The sequence below is a fragment of the Myotis lucifugus genome, unplaced genomic scaffold, assembly GCF_000147115.1.
Source record: "Myotis lucifugus unplaced genomic scaffold, Myoluc2.0 scaffold_960, whole genome shotgun sequence".
In the NCBI taxonomy this organism is placed as follows: Eukaryota; Metazoa; Chordata; class Mammalia; order Chiroptera; family Vespertilionidae; genus Myotis; species Myotis lucifugus.
The window spans coordinates 89,331-112,235 of NW_005872008.1; the positions used below are offsets into that span (position 1 = coordinate 89,331).

At 43.5% G+C, this 22,905-nt stretch overlaps 1 protein-coding gene across 1 annotated transcript in view; it reads left to right on the top strand.

Annotated features, from left to right (window-relative positions):
- Positions 1–22,905, top strand: part of CBL (Cbl proto-oncogene) — a 70,117-nt gene that overhangs the window by 25,793 nt on the left and 21,419 nt on the right. Inside the window, exons 3-10 of the mRNA XM_023747746.1 lie at positions 1,928–2,074; positions 3,885–4,041; positions 6,419–6,540; positions 6,857–6,994; positions 11,763–11,850; positions 12,231–12,362; positions 12,552–12,755; positions 22,732–22,860. Of these exons, the coding sequence (XP_023603514.1) occupies positions 1,928–2,074; positions 3,885–4,041; positions 6,419–6,540; positions 6,857–6,994; positions 11,763–11,850; positions 12,231–12,362; positions 12,552–12,755; positions 22,732–22,860 (1,117 nt within the window). The remainder of the gene's footprint in view (positions 1–1,927; positions 2,075–3,884; positions 4,042–6,418; positions 6,541–6,856; positions 6,995–11,762; positions 11,851–12,230; positions 12,363–12,551; positions 12,756–22,731; positions 22,861–22,905) is intronic.

Below are 22,905 nucleotides of genomic sequence, written 5' to 3' on the forward strand. Positions count from 1 at the left end.
GCAGCATTTTGCAGAAAGTCAGGCTAGAGGCGGTCACTGTGGGGCCGCGCTTTATTCTGGGAAAGAGGCGGGGCCGATGCTGACTCCAGTGTGGAACAAAAACAGGAGAATCTATCAAAGAGACTTTTTAAAAATATGTATATTTTATTGATTTTTTACAGAGAGGAAGGGAGAGGGATAGAGAGTTAGAAACATCAATCAGCTGCCTCCTGCACACTCCCCACTGGGGATGTGCCCGCAACCAAGGTACATGCCCTTGACCAGAATCGAACCCGGGACCCTTCAGTCCGCAGGCTGATGCTCTATTCACTGAGCCAAATCGGCTAGGGCTCAAAGAGACTTTTTAGGCAATCACATTTGATCCTGAATTTACTTGAAATTTTATAGTCCACTTATATGACAAGAATAGACTTTTGAATACATAACTACGAATTATTGAGGCAAGGGAAAGCAAGCGAGGGTAGTCGGTAGCTATTGGTGTATGACAGTATCGAAATCATCTATATCTTGTTTTACCATTAAAGATAAAGATTATTGCTTAAGGACATAGCTAAAAGTTGGGATATTATCTGATGCGTTAAATTGATACAGTGTGGCATCTTTATAATCACAGCATTAAACAGAGGTGACTACAATGAAGTTACTAATTGTTAAAGTGGTAGTAGCGCGTGCACGTAGACATTTTTACATAGTTTGGATGTTAACGTTCCATTTTTGGAAACAGAGTTGTTTTTGTAAAACCTTTAGGGTCTGATTCAGTGAAAATATTGGTTAGGTCTGGATATTTAAATAGTCCTTTTTATTGATAATTTTATAATAATTTTCTTACCCAGAATAGCTTATGCAAAGCAGGAAATAATACATTTTGCTTTTCTAACATGTCCTTTCTCTTATAAATTGAGTGGTTAGTATAGTAGTGTACACGTTCTTTTTTTCTTTTCTTTTTAAAATTATATTTATTGGGGTGGCGTTGGTCCACATGAACATACAGGTTTCAGGTGAGGGTTTCTATGTGACAAGATCTGTGTATTGCACCGCGTGCCCACCTCCCAGTCAGATCCCCTCTAACCATATAGTTGGACCCCCTCCTCCCCCCACGCCTTCCCTCTGGCAACCACCACACTGCTGTTTGTGCTCAGGAGTTTCAGTTTTATATCCCACACATGAGGGAAATCATATGATTCTTAGCTTTTTCTGACTGAATTGTTTCACTTAGCATAATGTTCTCAAGTTCTTATACTTATTTATTCGTTGAATTCTCTTATCTGTCATCATAAAAAAGTAAATTTGTTTGTTAGTTTATGCTCAGAGCTATTAGGCCTGTTTAACTTAAGATTCAAAGCCTTAAAATATATCACTGTTAATTTTTTTCTTATTTACTACACAGCATCTATTTGAGTGGAGGGAACAATGGATGTAGTAGATTCAACAGTCTTTCTGCCATTATATAGCTTTCACATGATGTTAAGGCAAACAGTTTCTGAAGTCCTTCTTCAAACAAAGATAGTCTCATGGAGTGTAGCTGGGCCTTGAGTAACACAGCGGTTAGAGGTGCCTAAGAGCAGACTCCCCAAACTACCAACTCCTGCTCTGACCAGCAGCCGGACCGATAGCAGTTAATTCGCACATACTTCGTCTGTTATGTATCGGATGCTGTATTCTTACAATAAAGGAAGCTGGAGAATAGAAAACATTAAGAAAACCACGAGGAAGAGAAACACACTTACCTTCCACATAGGTGGACATGCGCAGCTGGTCCAGGGTCAGCTGTGTTTCAGACCGTCAGCAGCACGTTCCTTTCTCTCTCCCCACGCTTTCTGTATCTTCGATAACACTGGCTGGGAAGTATATTTGAAAGGGGTGTTTATAAATGTACTTTCATGTTCATCTGTGCTGAGTTGATCATTGTACTTCTGATCATTTGCAGGCGAAACCTGACCAAGCTGTCCCTGATCTTCAGCCACATGCTGGCCGAGCTGAAGGGCATCTTCCCCAGCGGACTGTTCCAGGGAGACGCGTTCCGCATCACCAAGGCGGACGCCGCCGAGTTCTGGAGGAAAGCCTTCGGGGAAAAGTGAGTCCCGGAATCATGACTGTTAACTGTGAAGAACTGAAGCTTCTATTGGGAGTTTTTGTTTAGTTTTTTATTCATGAAGTATTTAAAACATGGGAAAACAGTAAAATAATGACTGTTTGTAAATATTATCCAGCTTTGGTAAATATTAACGTCCCCCCTCCCTTTTTAAAAAAATTATATTTTTTTTGTTGATTTCAAAGAGGAAGGGAGAGGGAGAGAGAGATGGAAACATCAATGATGAGAGAGAATCATTGATCGGCTGCCTCCTGCACGCCCCACACTGGGGGTCAAGCCTGTAACCCAGGCATGTGCCCAGACCAGGAATGGAACTGTGACCTCCTGGTTCACAGGTTGATGCTCAACCCCTGAGCCACACTGGCCCCCCCCTTTTTTTTTTCTTAAAGAAATAGCCTGTGAAGATTCAGTTGAAACCTATGCTCTTTGATGAAATACTCTTCTCTTCCTCTCCCTATCCATTATGCTTCTAATTGACATTCACATTTCAAATTATTTGCTGTTGCCAACAGTGCTGCGTGAATAGAATTGTATTTGTCTTCAGATGCGAGAGCTTGTCCATATTTTCAGACCGAGGGGTGGAATTGCCGAGTTGGGGTTTCACATCTGCTTGGCCAAGTATTGCCTAATTGCTTCCCAAAATGGTCGTGGCAGTTTCTTCCCTGACGGGAGTGTGCACGAATTCCAGGAGTTCCCACTTGGTCCAACACCAGCAGTAGGAATTGGTATCATAGTTTGCTTTCTGTTCATGGGAGACTGAGCATCTTTCCACATTTACGACCGGTCGGATTCTTACTCTGACTTGCCTGTTGTCTTTTTCCTGTTGCAAGGTACTGATTCTTTATTAATTACAAATGTGTTCTCCTATGGTCTATGGCTGGTCTTTCTATTTTGTTATTTTGTCTTTTGAAACAGAAGTTTAAAATTACATAGACAGATTAATGAGTCACGCTTATGTTTTTACCTTAATACAAATGTTCTTATAGATCTGAAATTTTGGATCAAAAAACTGAAAAAGGTAGAAAAGCAATGAAAGTTTTTAGTTGAATATATATAGATCCTAACGTCTCTTTAAATGCTATTTTTATTTTTTTAAATTGTGTTTACATATAAAATATAGAATAATCACAACTTAAAGCACTTAGTTGAAGAGAATGTGAATAAGTTTACTTTGTTCCTTTAACTTAATTAATAACTACATTAGAAAAGAGATCCAAACGCTACTTGTTTTTTCAGGCAAGCAAATACATACGCTTCTCAAAGGCTTTGTTTTAAAGATCGTAAGGAAGAAAAATCGCATCATAGCTCTTGCTAGCCCTGTCTGGGATTTAATCAGCCTTATAATGAGTTCAGCAGCTTCTCTCTCATCTATATGAGAACTCAGCTCTTCCTGCACCTCCAGCCTGTTTCCTCCTGTCTAGGCCTTGATGGTGTGGTTCCTCAAGGAACTCATCATGTTTTACATGGTTTTAAAACGTTAGCTTAACACAAGCTTTCAATTAGTGCAGTTTGGGCCATTGTCTAATAGAACGAATGAAGAAAGATGAGAAAAGAGATTAATTTGTGACATTCTGTTAAAGAACAGAGGAAAAAGACTTGTCTGTTGTTAAGTTACTCATTTGACAGTTAAGAAATATATCATTTACTCCCTTTCTGTTCTCAATCCAAAATATAGCTCCACTTTAAGAGAATTGAAATCGATACTGAGAGCTTAACGTGGCTCTCTTTCCTTGATTATAGCATCGCCCAGAATTATCTGTTACCTCACTCTGCCTCTCACCCCGCCCCCCAGGACAATAGTTCCTTGGAAGAGCTTCCGACAGGCCCTCCATGACGTGCATCCCATCAGTTCCGGGCTGGAGGCCATGGCTCTGAAGTCCACTATCGATCTGACCTGCAACGATTATATTTCAGTTTTTGAATTTGACATCTTTACACGGCTCTTTCAGGTAGGTTACTAAAAAGTTGGTTAAAGTAGTTATTGCTGCTTTTCTGAAGAGAACGCTTTTTAAAATAACATTTGAGATTTTACCTATTATAAACGTATTTTTACTTATTCTAGAAACTATAAGCAAAAAAGATTAGAATTACCTTGCATTTCATAGCTGTATATAAATATGTATATACAGTATTTTTTGTTAAAAATAATAACTATACAATCTGCTTTCTTATCTTGACATTTATCATCTTTCTTTGCTATTAAGTAATTTTTTTGCATCAGTTTCATGGTTGTAGAATGTGCAGAAAATGGGTATACAGTCACTTGCTACATAACAACAGGGATTTGTTCTGAGAAATGCTTGTTAGTTGGTTTCATCCTTGTACAAACATCATAGCATGCACTTACACAACCCTGAGTGGAGAGCCTACTGCATACCTCGGCCGGATGGTGTAGCCTGCTGCTCCGAGGCTGTAAACCTGTGCAGCCTGTTACTGTACTGAGTGCTATAGGCAGTTGTAGCACAGTGACTGAGTATTTGTGTATCTAACCATAGAAAAGGTACAGGAAAAATACTGTATAAAAGATTTGCAATATGGAACACCTGTACAGGGCACTTCCCATTAATGGAGTTTGCAGGACTGGGAGTCATTGAGTGGGTGGGGAGTGAATGTGAAGGCCTAGGACATTACTATATACTGCTGCACACTATACACACTGTACACTTGGGCTGCATTAATTTATAAAACAACACTAGAGGCCTGGTGCACGAATTCGTGCACCGGTGGGGTCCCTTTGCCTGGCCTGCGGGGATCAGGCCGAAACTGGCTCTCCAACATTCCCCAAGGGGTCCCAGATTGTGAGAGGGTGCAGGCCAGGCCGAGGGACCCCACCAGTGCACGATCGGGGCCAGGGAGGGACCACGGGAGGTTGGCCAGCTGGGGAAGGACCATGGGAGGGCTCTAGGGTGTGTCCGGCCCGTCTTGCTCAGTCCCAATCAGCTGGACCCCAGCAGCAAGCTAACCTGCTGGTCGGAGCATCTGTCCCCTGGTGGTCAGTGGGCATCATAGCGACGGGTCAAATGGTCCAAGGGTCGGACACTTAGCATATTAGACTTTTATATATATAGATGAGGCTAGATCAAATGTAAGAGAAAATGATGCATTTAAAATATGTAGTAAACACAAGATGTATGAGGCTGCCGCCAACATGCCCGGGTTGCAGGCTCCATCCCCAATGTGGGGTGTGCAGGAGGCAGCCGATCAATGATTCTCTCTCATCATTGATATTTCTCTCTCTCTCTCCCTTCCTCTCTGAAATCAATTAAAAAATATATATTAAAAAAAAAGAAAGGTACATTCTAAAATGACAATAAAAAATTTAGTAGAAGCCAGTAAGATAGCCATTTGTTATTAGCAGATATTACGTGCTGTAACGGTGTGTGTGCTGTACTTCTGTGTGACTGGCAGCACAGTAGGCGTGCTTACACCAGCACCGCCACAGACACGCGAGTGATGCGGTGCATTACAATGCTAGGGCGGCTGTGATGTGACTAGGTGACAGGACTTTCTTGCTCCGTTATAATCTTTTTTTTTTTTTAATATATTTTATTGATTTTTTACAGAGAGGAAGGGAGAGAGATAGAGACATCGATGAGAGAGAAACATCCATCAGCTGCCTCCTGCACATCCCCCACTGGGGATGTGCCTGCAACCCAGGCACATGCCCTTGACCGGAATCGAACCTGGGACCCTTCAGTCCGCAGGCCGACGCTCTATCCACTGAGCCAAACCGGGTTCGGCTGCTCCGTTATAATCTTAATGGGACTACCATGGTATATGGGGTCAGTCATGCCAAAACATTAGTATGTGGTGCGTGACTATAATGTGACATATTGAATGAGTTCTCTGTTAGTGGAGAGTTACATATGTTTCCAACTTTCCTCCTGTTGTATTGACATTCTTGACTGTTAATATTGAGATGTAATGATGCCTCAAGAAGAACTCATGTTTTCTTTCCTAAAGATAATGTGTGTGTGCCATCTGCATAACCTGTATGTGGAGCTTCCTGGCACATGGAATCCCTGCCTTGTTCTCTTCTTTGGGTTCTTGTGGTCTAACCTCACCACTGTTAGTTGGGACTGCTTTAAAGTGTTTTAAATTTTATTTTGTAAAGTTAAGTTTTTCCTATACGGATATATTTGTTTCTTTTTAGGTTTTCACAGTTCTTATCTTCCAAATACATTTGTCTTTCCTCAAAGTGACAATACGATTGAAAATTTGTGACAATAAATGGGGATTTGTAATTGAGAATTGAGGTTCTCTGTCACTCTGAGGAGGGCCGTATGTCTTGAGCCAAATGGTGCGATTGATCTCTTGTTTCCTTAGCCCTGGTCCTCTCTGCTCAGGAACTGGAACAGTCTCGCTGTGACTCACCCCGGTTACATGGCTTTCCTGACGTATGATGAAGTAAAAGCTCGGCTCCAGAAATTCATCCACAAACCCGGCAGGTCAGTGCCATGAGCCAAAGTGGCTCATTCTCCGGGATGTTATTTTCTGGTGGCCTTGGTTAGAATAGAGAAAACATGACCTTTGATTAGTTCCCCAATGGCCGTGTTTCTGCAGATTGATGCCTGTTTATCAGAGGGATTGACTCATTCAGATCTGATGGTTTGATAAATGCTTTCAATCTACTTCAGAATTGGGCTTATGTGTCTTTGCTTTTTGGTCTGGAGTCATTGAAGATGCTTTTATTGGTGGTGTTTTACCGTTTACCCTAATATGAACTTACCATGTCTTAAAGATTCTGTTTACCTCTATTCTCAGTTACATATTCCGGCTGAGCTGTACTCGCCTGGGTCAGTGGGCTATTGGGTATGTCACTGCTGATGGGAACATTCTCCAGACAATTCCTCACAACAAGCCTCTCTTCCAAGCACTGATTGATGGCTTCCGGGAAGGCTTGTGAGTACCTGCTGTTTGCCATCTGCCAGGGTCTGGGAACTGAGGGCCTGTAAAACCTCATCATTAATGACTGTGATGGGTTCCTTATACAGATGAAAATTCAGGAAACGTTTCAACAGATGATATTGTTGTGACCTTCAGGTTTCGAGGACTTCCGTTTTTACTTAAAAGGAATTGGATGAAATTACTTTTCTCTACCGCTTCACTATTACTATGAGTAAACTTTATCTTTTTCCTTTTCCAAATGTTAACTTATTTTCAAGTCTGTGTTAGATTTAAAATCATACCAGTTAGCAGAAAATGTTACCAGTTATTCAACGAGCCACAGCAGAGTGATCAGATGTTTGCTCTAATGTCACCAGGCTCAGGGGCCTTCATCCTGACTGCACTTGGGTTCAGCAGCATTTCTCCAGGCTTTGGGCTTTTGTAATGTATGCTGATATTTATGGTTAAGTTCTTATTTATTCCAGAATTGCTATTCCTTTGGGAATTTAAATAGGTTATAATTTGGTAAGTACTGAAAGTACCAATGTTGACTAGGTATCAGAAAACTACTTGTATTTAAGGTAATTATGCATCATCTTCTACAGTAGCATTGGAGCTTTACCAAATGCCAGAGCAGTTTGAGTCTAAAAGCTTCCTGGTAGATGATCTCAAGTGGCTTAATTTGTTTCTTATTATATTTCTTTTAAGTTGGTGTCTCTCAGTGTTAAAATCTGTAAACAAGGGTATTTTAGGTGTTTGGTCAAAAGTACATAAATGCAGTTTGGAGAGTCAACCTAGATGGCGATGTAGGTAAACGTGGTACTTGCCTCCTCCCACAACCACATCAAAATTACAACTAAACTACAGAACAATCATCATTCAGAGCTGTCTAAAATCCTACAGCTAGTTAATTAAAGAAGAAGCTCCATTCAGACTGGTAGGCGGGGCGGAAGCACGGAACAGGCTTGTCTGACACCGCGTGTGGCTTTTTTTTAATTGGGAGGGGTCTTTATGCCCATATGCCCAGAGATTCCCAAAGGACAGTTGGAAAGTGGCTGGCACTGTCTTTCTGGGAAGATTCTTAGAACAAATGGAAGCCTGGATTCCCACAGTGTCAGCCTGTGTGCCACCCCACCCTTCCCACACACTTGTACATGGGCTGTAGTCGCAGATTACAGGGTCCTTGCACCCTCTCTGTTCAGGGATCCTGTCCTCGCCCATGGGTTTTCATCTGGCAGAGAACATGGTCTTTAGACTCGAACTTTCACCTGTGCCCAGTGCCCCAGCCACAGAGCAGAGCCCACTCCTTACTGAAGACCCTGTGCTCAGGCAGTGGGAGGTGCCAGCCAGGCCTCAACTCACCAGCTGGCTTCGGGTCCTGAGGACTTGCTGAGGAGTGGGAGCCCAGGTGTCCACTGGTGCCAAGACTCTATTTAGTTCAGTTTAGGGTTCCTTACCTTTTCCCTGCCCTTACCCTCCATCCTGTCTCTTTCCCTTGATTTGGGGGGTGGGGTGGGGAGGGTGGGAGGAGGAATCAGTGTTTTAATCAGATTTTACAAAAACGTTTTAATTCTTTGTACAATTACCATCCTATGTAAAGATGACATTGTGTTCAGTTCAAGATTTTCATGGAATAAAGATCACACAGTACTTGAAAAAAAAAAAAAAAAAAAGGATCCAGGGACATATGGGAAGGAACTAAATTGTCTGGCATTAGGGTAAGAACTTGAAAGCAGCATTCTACCAGACAAAAGGGCTGGCAGAGGTCATTGAACCTTTTCTGAGACTTCCCCGCCACATTGCTGACAGGCAGTCACCAGATATGAGTCTGCATCAACTTGGCACATACTGTTCGCCCCGCCCTGGTGATTCCCTGAGACCCAGACCCACCAAATCTGCAGCCCCACCCAAGCTGTTTGCAGTGGCTTTTCCATATGATTGGCCAGACGTGGCTCAGGCTTCAGACTTTAACTAAAATCTCTCGAACAAGCAGTAGCTGGCCTCATTGTGCCCCGTTACTCTTTTTTTTTTTTTTTAAATATATTTTATTGATTTTTTACAGAGAGGAGGGGAGAGGGATAGAGAGTTAGAAACATCCATGAGAGAGAAACATCAATCAGCTGCCTCCTGCACGCCCCCCACTGGGGACGTGCCCGCAACCAAGGCACATGCCCTTGACCGGAATCGAACCTGGGACCCCCGAGTCCGCAGGCCGATGCTCCATCCGCTGAGCCAAACCGGTTAGGGCCCCGTTACTCTTGATAAGTGACCTCAGGCCTGGCACTAGCAGTAGCCTGCCTTGGTTCACAGCTTGCCCTCTCCTGATGCTTCTAAGCTCAACACAAGTAGCAGCCATCTATAGATTGCTCTGTAGCTCCTGCCGGGTGGCCCCAGGCAGTGGCTGACTTTGCACCTCCCGGGAGGCCCCAGAGCCAGTGCACCCTGTGGACAGCTTCAGACCATAGCAGATTACAACTCTACACATCCACCAGCAACACACTCAAGAGGCAGACTCAGTGAGCACCAAGCCCCACTGAAGCAAGTCCTGCTCCACAGGGGTATCTCCTGCACAGCAGCTCTTCCACTGTAGTCACAGCTGGTCCTCACAGCCAATTAGCCTGGAGGTCAATTCCTCTCAGTGACGCCAACAGCAATCAAGGCTCAACTACGATTAGACTGTGCACACAGCCCACACAGGGTGCACCTAGAGTGCCCAGCTCAGGTGACGGGAGGCTGAGCCACTGGGCCTACAGGACACCTATTACACAAGGCCACCCTACCAATTCCAGGAGACATAGCAGCTCTACCTAATACATAGAAACAAACACAGGGAGGCAGCCAAAATGTGAAGACAAAGAAACATGTCACAAATGAAAGAACAGAAAAAAATCTCCAGAAAAAGAACTAAATGAAATGGAAACAAACAAACTACTAGATACAGAGTTCAAAACAGTCGTTATAAGGATGCTCAAAATCTTACTGAGCCCTGACCAGTTTGGCTCAGTGGATTGGGCGTCGGCCTGCAGACTGAAGGGTCCCAGGTTCGATTCTGGTCAAGGGCATGTACCTTGGTTGCGGGCACATCTCCAGTGGGGGGTGTGCAGGAGGCAGGCCGACATCTCTCTCATCGATGTTTCTGACTCTCTATCCCTCTCCCTTCCTCTCTGTAAAAAATCAATAAAATATATTAAAAAAAAAATCTTACTGAGAACTTCAAGGAATTTAGTGAAAACATCAAAGACATAAAAAAAGACTAGTCAGAAATTAAAGATACACTAACTGAAATGAAGAATAATTTACAGGAAATCAACAGTAGAGTAGAAGATGCCAAGAATCAACTCAGTGATTTGAAATATGAGGAAGCAGAAAACACCAATCAGAACAGCATTAAAAAAAAAGAATCCAACATTCGCATCATGGAGATGCCGTCCTGGAAGGAGAAGAGAGGGAGCAAGAAATTGAAAACCTATTTGAAAAAATAATCAACAAACTTCCCCTACTTAGTGAAAGAAATAGACATACAAGTCCAGGAAGCTCAGACAGTCCCAAACAAGATAAACCCAATGAGGCCCAAAAGAGAATTTAAAAGCAGCAAGAGAAAAGCAGTTAGTTACCTAAAGGAGTGCCAGTTGATTTCTGGCACCCACGGGGAGTGGGCCTAAGCCATCAGTCGGACATCCCCCGAGGGCTCCCAGACTCCTAAAGGGTGCAGGCTGGGCTGAGGGCCCCCCTCCCACCACCACCACCACCAGTGCATGAATGTCATGCACTGGGCCTCTAGTAAATACATATCTATCAACAATTGAATCTAAAAATCAAAATAAACGAACAAGGAATCTAATGAACAAAATAAACTGATGCATAAAATAGAGGCATGGAAGCATGGAACAGACTGATGAATCTCAGAGAGAAGGGGTGAGGGGAGGCGGGAAGAGATTAAACAAAAAAACTTAAAAGCATACATGTATTACCCAAGGTCACAGATAACAGGGTGGTGAAGGTCAGGGTGGTATGGGATCCAGGTGGAGTTGGGGGGGAAGGCTTAGAGGGGGGCATCTGTAATATTCTCAACAATAAAGATTTTTTAAAAAGCAAATGCAGTTTAAATTAAGAATTTATACTTTGTGGCTATCCATAGATTAAAATAGGGGTTGGCAAACTGGCACATAGGCCAGCTGTTTTGTGTCTAAGATACTTTTTAAAGTGTTGTTAAAAAAGAACACACACACACATACACACACACAAAAGAATATGTGACTTTATCGCTTGCAAAGCCTAAAATATTTACTGTCAGGCCTTACAGAAAAAGTTTGTCGCCCTAGCCAGTTTGGCTTAGTGGATAGAGTGTCAGCCTGTGGACTGAAGGGTCCCGGGTTCGATTCTGGTCAGTGGGACATGCCTGGGTTGCGGGCTCAATCCCCAATGGGGGGCTTGCAGGAGGCAGCCAATCGATTCTCTCTCATCATTGATGTTTCTATCTCTCTCTCCCTCTCCCTTCCTCTCTGAAATCAATAAAAAAAATTTTTTTAAAAAGTTCGTTAACTCCTTGAAAGGTGGGACCTGTGGCAATGTGCCCTGGAGAAAGAATATCAGTTTTAGGAGAATATTTTCTTGGAACTTTTCTGTGTTCTTTATTTTTTTGAAGTATCAGTAAGATTTATTCTTGCATTTTTTGCAAAGTCGCCCTTTGACAATGAGGGAATTCCTAAATGCCATCTGTTATGTTAGCAAGCGGTTATAAATTGACTTCAATAAAGTCACAGGCTGCTTACTTCTCTCACAGCTATTTGTTTCCTGATGGACGGAATCAGAATCCCGACCTGACAGGCTTGTGTGAGCCGACGCCCCAGGACCACATCAAAGTGACTCAGGTGAGTTTTGTTGACATGGTAACCATATCTCTAGAGTCAAGCTTTTGTATGGACTTAATGGAGCTGACAGGAGAATTGTATTAAGTGACTGGAACACTTAAATTTTAAACCGTTGACTAGATAGTGAATTTATGTTCCATGTGGTTTCTCTTTGAACCATGCAGCTTAAAGTAGGACCAAGACTAGGGAATTTCTGTGTTATGGGAGAACATTGACCACTGATGTGAAATTTTTATACAAGCAAAATTTGTATACACAGTAATGGTCTTTAATAGTTCCGTTTTTAGCATTTATGGTTGCATTCATTCATTCATTCATTCATTCAACAAATACCTGAAATAGGCTGAATAACTGTTATTTTTTCTTTATTTTAATCAAAGGAACAATATGAATTATACTGTGAGATGGGCTCCACGTTCCAACTGTGTAAAATATGTGCCGAGAATGATAAGGATGTGAAGATCGAGCCCTGTGGACACCTCATGTGCACGTCCTGTCTTACGTCCTGGCAGGTGTGGGTCCAAATCATGCCTTTTCTCAGTTGTGTGATCCTTCTGAAGAGCTGGGGGCTGTATGTAAAGGATGGCTTGGTGTGTGGGGTAGAGTAACTTTTCCTTTTTGTTTTCAAATGTATTTCCTAGTGGATGAATATTTTAAGTAGTTTTGGATGTGCCTGTCACCATCTCCTGTCTCCTCTGCAGGAATCGGAAGGCCAGGGCTGTCCTTTCTGCCGATGTGAAATTAAAGGTACGGAGCCCATTGTGGTAGATCCGTTTGATCCGAGAGGAAGTGGCAGCCTATTGAGGCAAGGAGCAGAGGGAGCTTCTTCCCCAAATTATGATGATGATGATGATGAACGAGCTGATGATTCTCTCTTTATGATGAAGGAATTAGCTGGTGCCAAGGTAAGTCTGCAATTTAATAGCCTGTGGCAAACTCCACTGTGAGTTGTAATCTAAAGCTATAGAACACATAATGGCATCCAAACTACGAGGAGCAATACTAGCTAATATTTATTGAGCATCTGATGTCAGAGACACTATGCTAAACACTATTCTGATTTTAACTCATATAACCCAATAAGTAAGGACTATCATTATCCTCATATAACAGATGAAGAAACTGAGGCACAGAGATTAAGGAATTTGCTGAAGGTTACGCAGATAGTAAGTTGAACCAGAATTGGTGGCCAGGCATTTTGGCTTCAAGGCCCATGTTCTCTTACTGTCTGTATCCTAAACTTGGGCTTTACTCAGATAGCTTAGTGGAAAAAATGAAGGGGAATAAAAGAATTGGACCCTGTTTTGCTACTGTGACTAGAGTATATTGCTCTTGTCTTTTCTCTAACGGAGTCTTGTCATTACAACGTTAGGTTTGATGGGGAGAATAATGTACTGTTAATAACCAAATAAATGGCAGGTGAAGTGATTGGAGGGTGGTAGGAGGTACCATGTAAAATCTAACTGGAATTAAAACTAAATTGGGGAATATTAACCCTGAAATACCAGCTGAAGACTGGAGGAAGAGCCTTTATACAAGGAAGGGTGGAAACCACCTTGAGACTGCTGGGAAGGACGGCACTAGCCCAGCTCTCAGGAGCAGACCTAAGCTGCAGTCGGACATCCTTAGTGCTACTGAGGAGGCGGGAGAGGCTCCCGCCACCACCGCTGTGCTGGCAGCCATCAGCCTGGCTTGTGGCTAAGCAGAGCTCCCCCTGTGGGAGTGCACTGACCACCAGGGGACAGCTCCTGCATTGAGCATCTGCCCCCTGGAGGTCAGTGTGTGTCATAGTGACCAGTCATTCCCAGTCATTCTGCTGTTGGGGTCAATTTGCATATTACCCTTTTATTATATAGGATAGAGGCCTGGTGCACAGGTGGGGGCCGGCTGGTTTGCCCTGAAGGGATTCCCGGATCAGAGTGGGGGTCCCGCTGGGGTGCCTGGCCAGCCTGGGTGAGGGGCTGGTGGCTGTTTGCAGGCTGGTCACACCCTCTTCAGAGTGGGGGTCCCCACTGGGGTGCCTTGCCAGCCTGGGTGAGGGGCTGGTGGCTGTTTGCAGGCTGGTCAAGGCCCCCCCCCCCCAGTGGGGACCCTCACCCCATGGAGGTTTGGCCATCCTGGGTGAGGGGCTGATGGCTGTTTTCAGGCTGGCCACACCCCCTTTAGGGTGGGGGGGTCCCCACTGGGGTGCCTGGCCTGTCTGGGTGAGGGGCTGAGGGCCGTTTTCAGGCTGGCCAAGCCCCCCAGCGACAGAAGCTCCTAGCCTCTCCTTTTTTGCTTTTTTTTTTTTATATTCTGGGATTTATTTACCTTCTATAATTGAAACTTTGTAGCCTTGAGTGGAGCTCAGAGCCTGCCAGGGCGGGGCGGGAAGCTTGGCTTCCTCCATTGCCAGGGGCAACCCAAGCCTCCTGCTCGCTCCAGCTCTGTGGCCACAGCCGGCTGAAAGCAAGTTTCTGGGGTTTATTTATCTTCTATAATTGAAATTTTGTTGCCTTGAGTGGAGCTCAGAGCTGCCGTGGCAGGCGGGAAGCTTTCCTTCCTCCATCACTGGGGCAACCAAGCCTCCTGCTTGCTCCAGCTCCGTGGCTGCCAGCCGCCGTCTTGGTTGGGTTAATTTGCATATAGTCGCCCTGATTGGCTGGTGGGCGTGGCTTAAGGCATGGCAAAGGTATGGTCAATTTGAATGTTTGTCTTTTATTAGTGCAGACTATTTCTTTATATTTCTTTTTCACTCACTATTCTTGTTCTCTTTCTTAATTTTCTTTTGAGGTTGTTTTTGCTGTTGTTGTCAGGTTCATCTGTATGTTTTTGTTTGTTTCTTGTTTTGTTTTGTCCTATACAACAGCTTGCACAACATGGTGTGGGTGGAGCCTCAGAGTCAGCTTGAGAGGAGATCCCACCCACAAACTGGACAACAGCAGTCAAAACCCTAATGCAATAGTAGAGCCCAAATACCTCACGAAAAAGTCACTCTTAGAGGATCCAGCTCAGTTCAAGGAGACCACACTACAGGGTCCCACAGGATATTTACTATAAAAAGACCACCCCACAAAGACTGGGAGTCATAACTAGTATATTTAATACATAGAAACAAGCACAAAGAGACAACTAACAAGGAAGATAAAGAAACAACCCTCAAATGAAAGAAAAGGAGAAATCTCCAGAAAAACACTGAACTGAGATGGAGGTAAGCAATTTATCAGAGTTCAGAGTAATGGTTATAACAGTGCTCAAGGAACTTAACAGAACTACAAGGAATTTAATGGGAACCGTAAGGAAATTAGTGGGAACTACATCAGCATGAAAAGGACATAGAAACCATGAATAAGAACGAGTCAGAAATGAAGAATACTAAATATGACAACTAAATCTGTCACACATATGACACTGAAAGGAATTAAAAGCAGGCTTGATGAAGCAGAGGGTAGAATCAGTGATTTGGAAGAGAAGATAGGAAAAAGCAATTACAGCAGCAAAAAGAAAAACACTTAAAAGGCATGAGAAGAGTTTAAGGAAATTTTACGACACTGTGAAATGGAACAACATCTGCATCATAGTGATACCAGAAGGAGAAGAATGTGAACAAGGGATGGAGAAACTGAAGAAATAATGACAGAGCCCTGGCCAGTGGCTCAATGATTAGAACATTGGCCCACACACCAAAGGGTCATGGCTTCAAATCCTGGTCAAGAGCATATACCTGAGTTGCAGATTCTATCCTAGATCCTGATCGGGGCACGTGTGGGAGACAACCAATAGATGTTTCTCTCTCTCTCATCACTGTTTCTATCCCCACCCCTCCCTCCTTCCCTCCCTCTCTCCCTCACTTCCAATCTATCTAAAATCAATAGAAAAGTATGCTTGGTTGAGGATTAATAACCATCACGACAATAAGAATAACAAGAGAAAATGACAGAAAACGTTCATAACCTGGTGAAAGAAAAGTCACACAAATCCAGAAAGCACAGAGAGTCCCAATGAAGATGAACACTCACACTAAGACACATTATAATTAAAATAGTAAATGTTAAAGACAAAGAGAAAATCTTAAGGGCAGCAAGAAAGAGATAGTCAGTTGCCTACAAGGGAGCTCCCATAAGGCTGTCAGATGATTTCTCAACAGAAACTCTACAGGCCAGAAGGGACTGGCATGAAGTATTCAAAGTAATGAAAAGCAAGGGATTGAATCCTAGACTACTGTATCCAGCAAGACGATCATTCAGAATTGAAGATGAAATAAAGAGCTTCCCAACAAAAAAAACTAAAGGAGCTTATTACCACCCTACCAGCACTGCAAGAAGTGCTAAAAGGACTATAGTAAGAAGAAGAAGAAATAGAAAGAGAGGAACATAGTCATAAAGAATAAAGATGGCAATAAATAAGTACCTATCACTAATAACTTTAAGTGTAAATGAATTAAATGCTCCAATCAAAAGACATAGGGTAACTGAATGGATGACCATATACATGCTGTCTACAAGAGACCCACCTCAGAACAGAAGACTCACACAGAATGAAAGTAAAAGGATGGAAAAAGATTTTCATGCAAATGGAAACAGAAAAAAAAATGGGGGGTAATATTACTCATATCTGACAAAATATACTTCAAAACAAAGGCCATAAGAAGAGATAGAGAAGGTCATTATATAATACTAAAGGGATCGTTCCAACAAGAGGATATAACCCTGGTAAACATTTGCACCCAATACAGGAGAATCTAACTATATTAAAAAAACTCCTGGAGGCCCTGGCCAGTTGCTCAGTGGTTAGAGTGTTGGCCTGTGAACTGAAGGGTCGAGGGATCGATTCCCAGCCAAGGGCACGTACCTGAGTTGCAGGTTTGATTCCTGGCCCCTGTTGGGGTGTGAGTAACTAAATCAGTGTGTTTTTCTCTCTTTGATATTTCTTTCTTTGCCCCTCTTCTCCCTCCCTTCCATTCTCTCTAAAAAGAATCAATGGAGCCCAGCAGTTGAGCATTTACCTATGAACCAGGAGGTCACAGTTCAATTCCTGGACAGGATACATGCCTGGATTGCAGGCTTGATCCCTGGTAGGGGGCATGCAGGAGGTGGCCGATCAATGATTCTCTCATCATTGATGTTTCTAGCTCCCTTACTTTCTGAAATTATTAAAAATATATTTAAAAATTAAAAATAAAACATCAATGAAAAACATATCCTTGGGTGAGGATTGAAAAAACAACACTCTCCTGGAGGATTTGAAAGGAGAGATAACGATCAGCAATGCACTTATAGTGGGGGCTTTAATACCCACTGACATCAATGAATAGGTCTTCCAGACAAAAATCAACAAGAAACAGTGACCTTAAAGCACACACTAGATTAGGTGGATGTAATTGACATTTACTAAACATTTTATCCCAAAACTGCAGAATATACATTCTTCTCAAGCATACATGGGACATTCTCAAAGATAGACATGTTAGGACACAAAACAAGCATTTACAAGTTCAGGGAGGTAGAAATCATATCAAGCATCTTTTTGGATCATAACGATATGAAACTAGAAACCAACTACAGTAAAAAAAAAAAAAAAAACCTGAAAAACATTCAGACACATGGGTGCTAAATAGCATGTTATTAAACAATGAATGGACTACCAATAAGATCAAAGGAGAAATATAAACTTCCTGGAAACAAATGAAAACAAACACACAACAACACAAAATTTATAGGTCACAGTGAAAGTAGTCCTGCGAGGGAAGTTTATAGCATTACAGGTATACCTCAAGAAACAATAAACTCAAATAAATGATCCACTGCAACTAAAAGAATTAGAAATAGAACAACAAGAAAAGCCTAGTGAAAAAGGAAATAATAAAGATGAGAGAGGATATAAAAGACATACAGACTAAAAAATAAATACAAAAGATCAAGGAAACCAAGAGCTGGTTCCTGGAAAAGATAAGCAAGATTGATGAACCGTTAGCCAGACTTATCAAGAAAGAGGGACCCAAATAAATAAAATGAAAAAGGAAAGAGGTGAAGTAACAGCTGACACCACAAAAATACAAGAGAATTGTGAGAAAATACTGTGAATATCTATATGCCAACAAACTGTATAACCTAGGCAAAATGGACAAATACCTAGAAACACAATCTTCTAAAATTTAATCAGGAGGAATTAGAAAACCTGAATGGGCTGTTAGGACCTAAATGAAATTGATGCAATAATAAAAAAAACTTCCAGAAAACAAAAGGCCTAGACCAGATAGATGTACAGGCGAGTTTTACCAAACATTCAATTAAGAACAACACCTATCCTCCCCAAACTATTACAAAAAATTGAAGAGGAAGGAACACTTCCAAGCTTATTTTACGAGGTCAGCATTATCCAATTCCAAGGCCAGATAAAGACACCACAAAGAAAGAAAATTACAGGCCAAGATCCCTGATGAACATAGATGTGAAAATCCTCAACAAAATATTAGCAAATTGGATCCAGCAATACAATGAAACGATTATATACCATGACAATGTGGGATTTGTTCTGGGAATGCAAGGCTGGTACAATATCAGCAAATCAATAAATGTAATTCATCACAAGCAAAATGAAAGATAAAAATCACATGATCATACCAATAGATGCAGAAAAGGCATTCAACAAAGTTCAGTGCCCATTTTTGATAAAAACTCAGCAGAGTGGGAATAGGGGGATCATACCTCAACATAATAAAGGCCACATATGACAAATCTACAGCTAACATCATACTCAATGGGCAAAACCTAAAACCATTTCCCATATGAACAGGAACAAGACAGGATGTCTGCTCTCACCACTCTTATTTAGCCTTGTACTGGAAGTCAGAGAGGAAGAAAAAAAAATAAAAGGCATCCAAATTGGAAAGGAGGAAGTAAAACTGTCATTATTGGCAGATTATATGGTACTAGAGGCCCAGTGCATGAATTTGTGCATGGGTGGGGTCCGCTGGTAGGGGGAAGGGCCACAGGAGGTTGGCCGGCAGACCCTGCCCGCGATGGGGATTGGGGTGGCCGATGGGGGGCGGGGATGGCCAGGGGGAGGGGCCACAGGCGGTTGGGGGGCCCAATCAGGCCTGTTGGCTGCCGCAGTGCGTGTCATAGTGACCAGTCGTTCCCATCGTTCCGTCATTCCAGTCGCTTGGCTTTTATATATATAGTTTGTGCATAGAAAATCCCAAAGACTCTGCCAAACAACTAATACATTTAATAAATGAATTTGGCAAAGTTGCAGGATACAAAATTAACATCCAGAAATCAGTGGCATTTTTATGCACCAATAATGAACTCTCAGAAAGAGAAACTAAAAGAACAATCTCATTTACCATTTCAGAAAAAAAAAAGATACTTAGGAATAAACTTAACCAAGGAGGTAAAAGACCTGTACTCAGAAAACTCTGGGAAATTGAAGATAGAAATAGAGGAAGACGCCCTGGCTGGTTTGGCTCAGTGGATAGAATGTCGGCCTGCAGACTGAAGGGTCCTGGGTTCGATTCTGGTCAAGGGCACATACCTTGGTTGCAGGCTCAAGGCTCTGGTCGGGGGCATGCAGGAGGCAACCAATTAGTGTGTCTCTCTCACATTGGTGTTTCTGTCTTTCCCTCTCCCTTCCACTCTCTCTAAAAATCAATGGAAAAAATATCCTTGGGTGAGGATTTACATACATACATACATACATACATACATACATAAATAGATAGATAGATAGATAGATAGAATTAGAGGAATATACTAACAAGTGGGAGTATATATCGTGTTCATGGCTTGGAAGAATTAACATCATTAAAATGTCCAAAACAATCTATAGATTCAGTGTAATCCCTCTTAAAATGCCATCAGCATATTTCACAGATTTAAAGCAAATATTCCAAAAATGTATGGAACCAAAAAAGACTCCAAGTAGCCTTAGCAATTTTGAGAAAGAAGAACAAAGTTGGAGGGATCACAATACTGGATATCGAACTATACTACAAAGGCATTTTAATCAAAGCAGCCTGGTACTGGCACAAGAACAGGCAGGTAGATCAATGGAACAGAACAGAGACCCCAGAAATCAATTCTTGCTTTTATCCTGAATTAATATTTGACAAAGGCAGTAAGAGCATATACTGGAGTAAAGATGACCTCATCAATAAATGGTGCTGGGAAAATTGGACAGGTACATTGAAAACAATGAAACTAGACCACCAACTAACAACATACACAAAAATAAACTCAAAATGAATAAAATACTAAATGTAAGCTGTGATAAAACATCTATAAGAAAACAGGCAGTAAATTGTCAGACATCTCATGTAGCAGAATTTTTACTGATCAATCTCCTAGGCAAGAGAAACAAAGAAAAAAAAATAAATGGGACTGTATCAAACTAAAAAGCTGCGTGTCAAAAGAAACCAGCCTCAGAATGCAGAGAACCCACTGCGGGGGAGGACATATTTGCCAGTGACACATCTCATAGGGGCTGATTTCCAAGATGTATAAAGACTCACACAACTCAGCAAAAGGAAGACAAACTATACAGTTAAAAAAATAGGCACAGGACGTGAATAGACATTTTTCCAAAGAGGACATACAGACCTGGTTGGTGTTGCTCAGTGGTTGAGTGCCGACCCATGAGCCAGGAGATCACGGTTCGATTCCTGGTCAGGCTTCAAGTTAGATCCTCAGTAGGAGCGTGCAAGAGGCAGCTGACAGATGATTCTCTCTCCTCATTGAAGTTTCTGTCTCTCTCCCTCTCCCTTCCTCACTGAAGTCAATAAGAACATATACAAAAACATAGGCAGAGAGGGCCTTCCAAACTGGGAAACAATTTGAACAAAGTGAGGAAGAGGGAATTCCAGCATAAAGAGTGGGGGAGAATGCGTTACGGATGGATGGTTTCTGAGTTGGTGAGCATTTAAGGGTGGCTGAGCTGGTAATGGTGAGCAAAAGGATGTGTTGAGATAAAAAACTAGAAGCTAGGAGAACCGCTAGACAACGGTTTTCATAAACCAGGCCCAGGGCTGATAGGCACAATGAAAAGGCTGCTGTAGATATGAGATCATTTTATGGGAAATTAACAGGACACGGTGATTGACTAGAAATTGATGATGAAGGGAGGGTTAACTTGACTAATGATTCCGCTTTCTTTTTTTAAAAATATTTTTTATTGATTTTTTTTTTACAGAGAGGAAGGGAGAGGGATAGAGAGTTAGAAACATTGATCAGCTGCCTCCTGCACACTCCCTACTGGGGATGTGCCCACAACCAAGGTCCATGCCCTTGACCGAGATAGAACCTGGAACCCTTCAGTCCACAGGCCCACGCTCTATCCACTGAGCCAAACTGGTTAGGGCAGATTTCGCTTTCTTTCTTTCTTTTTTTTTTTTAATGCCCTTGGCCAGAATCGAACCTGGGACCTTTCAGTCCGCAGGCTGATGCTCTATCCACTGAACCAAACCAGCCAGGGCAGATTTTGCTTTCTTTTTTTTTAAAATATATTTTATTGATTTTTTCTTTTTACAGAGAGGAAGGGAGAGGGATAGAGAGTTAGAAACATCGATGAGAGAGAAACATCGACCAGCTGCCCCCTGCACACCACCCACTGGGGATGTGCCCGCAACCCAGGTACATGCCCCTGATCGGATTCGAACCCGGGACCCTTCAGTCCACAGGCTGACGCTCTATCCACTGAGCCAAACCAGCTTCGGCCAGATTCCGCTTTCTTAACTGCGTGTTTAGCTTCCCAGATCGCACTGTTCGCGCCCCCTCTACGGTCGCTTTCTGAAGCTGGAGGGAAGGCCAGGAGCAATGGTTAGGACTGTGTTTACCTCATTCACCAGCAGCTCCAAGAAAGGGGCAGGTGTGGTGGCTGTGTCCTGTGGTTGCCTTGGTGCCCGCAGCTGATGCCCTGCAGGCTCCACGTGCAGCTGGGCGAGGCTTCCTGCTGGACAGTCAGCCATCCATCGCCTGCTGTCGTCTAGGCCGGGAGATGGCAAAGGCTTCACGTGTGTGGTGTCTTCTAATTCGGCACCTCGTTGTTTAGATCACAAATTGACAGAAAATGCTAGTTCCTTTAATTACTGAAGTGAAACAACTTATCCTATCTAATAAGGAGGGAATATGCTAATTGACCCTCACGCCGTTGCAAAGATGGCGGCGCCCACAGCCACAAGATGGCAGCACCCAGTCCCCTCAGCCCTGCCGGGGTGGCAGGTGCATGGCAGGGCGGGCCTGGCCGCTCCGCCCGCCTGCCTCCGGAGTCCCCCCAGTCCCCTCAGCCCCCCAGCCGCCCAGGGCCACCTGAGGCTCAGGTAACCAGGGCCACCTGAGCCTTGCGCTGCCGGCAGTGGCAGTAGCAGAGGTGTGATGGGGCGTCGCCTTCCCCTGATCACCAGGTCGCCTCCCGCCCTGAGGGCTCCCGGACTGTGAGAGGGGGCAGGCCGGGCTGAGGGACCCCCTCCAGTGCATGAATTTTCATGCACCGGGCCTCTAGTTTCTTCAGAAGGATGCATATGCCTTTTAGTGATTTTGTGGAGCGTTTTCCTTAGGAAACTCTTTTTCTTTCTGCCATAACAGCCCACAGAGAATTTGTTGTCGTTGATCTTGGTGGTTCTGCCCCTAAAGCATTGTTTTCCAGATGATTTCTTGAGAGGTTAATGTCTGTTCCTTTCTTTTTATATGGCTTTCTGTTTTTAATATTGAAAATATTTATCTGAAGATGAAGATCGGCCGGCTGTGCGCACTGGCCTGTGGCTGCGCCCACAGGGCCTCCGGCATGGGGACCGGCCTGTTGGCGGCCGAGCAGGGCCGGGTGTGCCATGGCCGCTGGTCAGTGTCCACAGCGTGGGCGGGGAGGGTGCCACACGCCCACCAGCCTGACTGAGGCCTCCCTGTGCAGGTGGAGCGGCCCCCCTCTCCGTTCTCCGCGGCTCCGCAGGCGCCCCTGCCCCCGGTGCCGCCGCGACTAGACCTGCTGCAGCAGCGCTTGCCCGGCCCTGCGGGCGCTGGCCTGGGAGCGGCGCCTAAGGTAACGCCAACCGCCTGCGCCTCTGCTGCCCCCTCTGCTGCCTGC